General features: G+C 41.7%; 1 protein-coding gene across 1 annotated transcript; it reads right to left on the reverse strand.

Annotated features, from left to right (window-relative positions):
- Positions 1 to 32: 32 nt before the first annotated feature.
- On the reverse strand, positions 33 to 1,051 carry LOC117114652 (the record flags this gene model as incomplete). Its single annotated transcript, XM_033258345.1, has 1 exon — positions 33 to 1,051. A coding segment is annotated over exon 1 (1,019 nt), but the record flags the coding sequence as incomplete, so codon positions are not given.
- Positions 1,052 to 1,186: the final 135 nt, after the last annotated feature.

The raw sequence follows: 1,186 nt of genomic DNA on the forward strand, positions 1-1,186 counted from the left end.
GCCAGTGTTCATCGGAGTCGCAGCCCCAGCACTTCTTCCATCTTGGCATTGCTTTGGTCTCAGTTATAGCTCTGGTTTCTGTTTGGAATACTCTGTGCCCGGCTGTCTTTTCTGCTGGCCTGGTTGACTTATGAGAATCTGTAGCAGTACCAAAAACTGGATCGTTAATCTCACATGAGGCTGATCTCACGAACCTAACCACATCCTTAAGGCTAGGTATCTGATTGCTTTCTCGTAACTTGAAGACTTCTCGTGTCCATCGCTGTTGGAGAAACCTTGGTAGCTTTTCGATTATGGTTTTCAGGCTTCCCTGATTACTCAATTCATGTAGGTATCCTAGCGCATCTAGGGCTTGAAAACAATTGCTCAGATCATCCGCATAACCTTCGAGTTTTGATGGCTCTACTTTAGGACGTGCTACTATTTTCTGAACCCATGCTTGAACGATAAGCGCACTGTTGCCAAATCTTTCTTTAAGTGTCTTCATTGCAGATTGTAAACCCTCTGCTGGTGGTTTCAAAACACAGTACTCTGTAGAGTCTAAAGCACGGCCACAGCATAGAGATCTAAGGACATTAAGCTTAATACTTGGATCAAGGATACAAGATACACTGTTAGTAAACGTGGCAATAAATGAATGATAGAACAATGGATCACCATCAAATTTCTTAACCTGTGCCTTAGGTAAGGCCATAGCCTGAACCATGCTAATAAGAGAATTCTCTTGCGTTACATTAGATACAGAATTGCTCACAGAAGTGTTTACATTACCGGCATTGTTAACAACATTACCCGATTGGGTTTCAACATTATTTACAGAGCTATCTACATTTGCATTATCATTAGAACATTCTTGAACAGATTCTACATTTACATTCTCTGCAAGTGTGAAATTATCATCAACCTGAGTTTCTGACATGTTAATACCTGGCTTAACCGGGGTTGCACCGACTTCACCTAGGATTTTTCTTGCTAGTCTGGTTACTTTGTTGAAATCATTCACAACACCACCAAGCCATTCTTCTTCTTTAACAATTTCTTCTTCGTCCATAATGGTGTCAACTAGTGCGTCGTGAGCATCTTCAGCAGCATCAAGTCGGATCTTTGCTCTTTCAAGCAGGAGGCGAATCTGTTCCGCGACCACGTCTTCTTCCTTTAATTCAGCATGTAACTCATTTAAGGCTAT

This window comes from Anneissia japonica, unplaced genomic scaffold, assembly GCF_011630105.1.
Source record: "Anneissia japonica isolate Jap-2015-1 unplaced genomic scaffold, ASM1163010v1 scaffold67460_len1186_cov96, whole genome shotgun sequence".
NCBI classification, from domain to species: Eukaryota; Metazoa; Echinodermata; class Crinoidea; order Comatulida; family Comatulidae; genus Anneissia; species Anneissia japonica.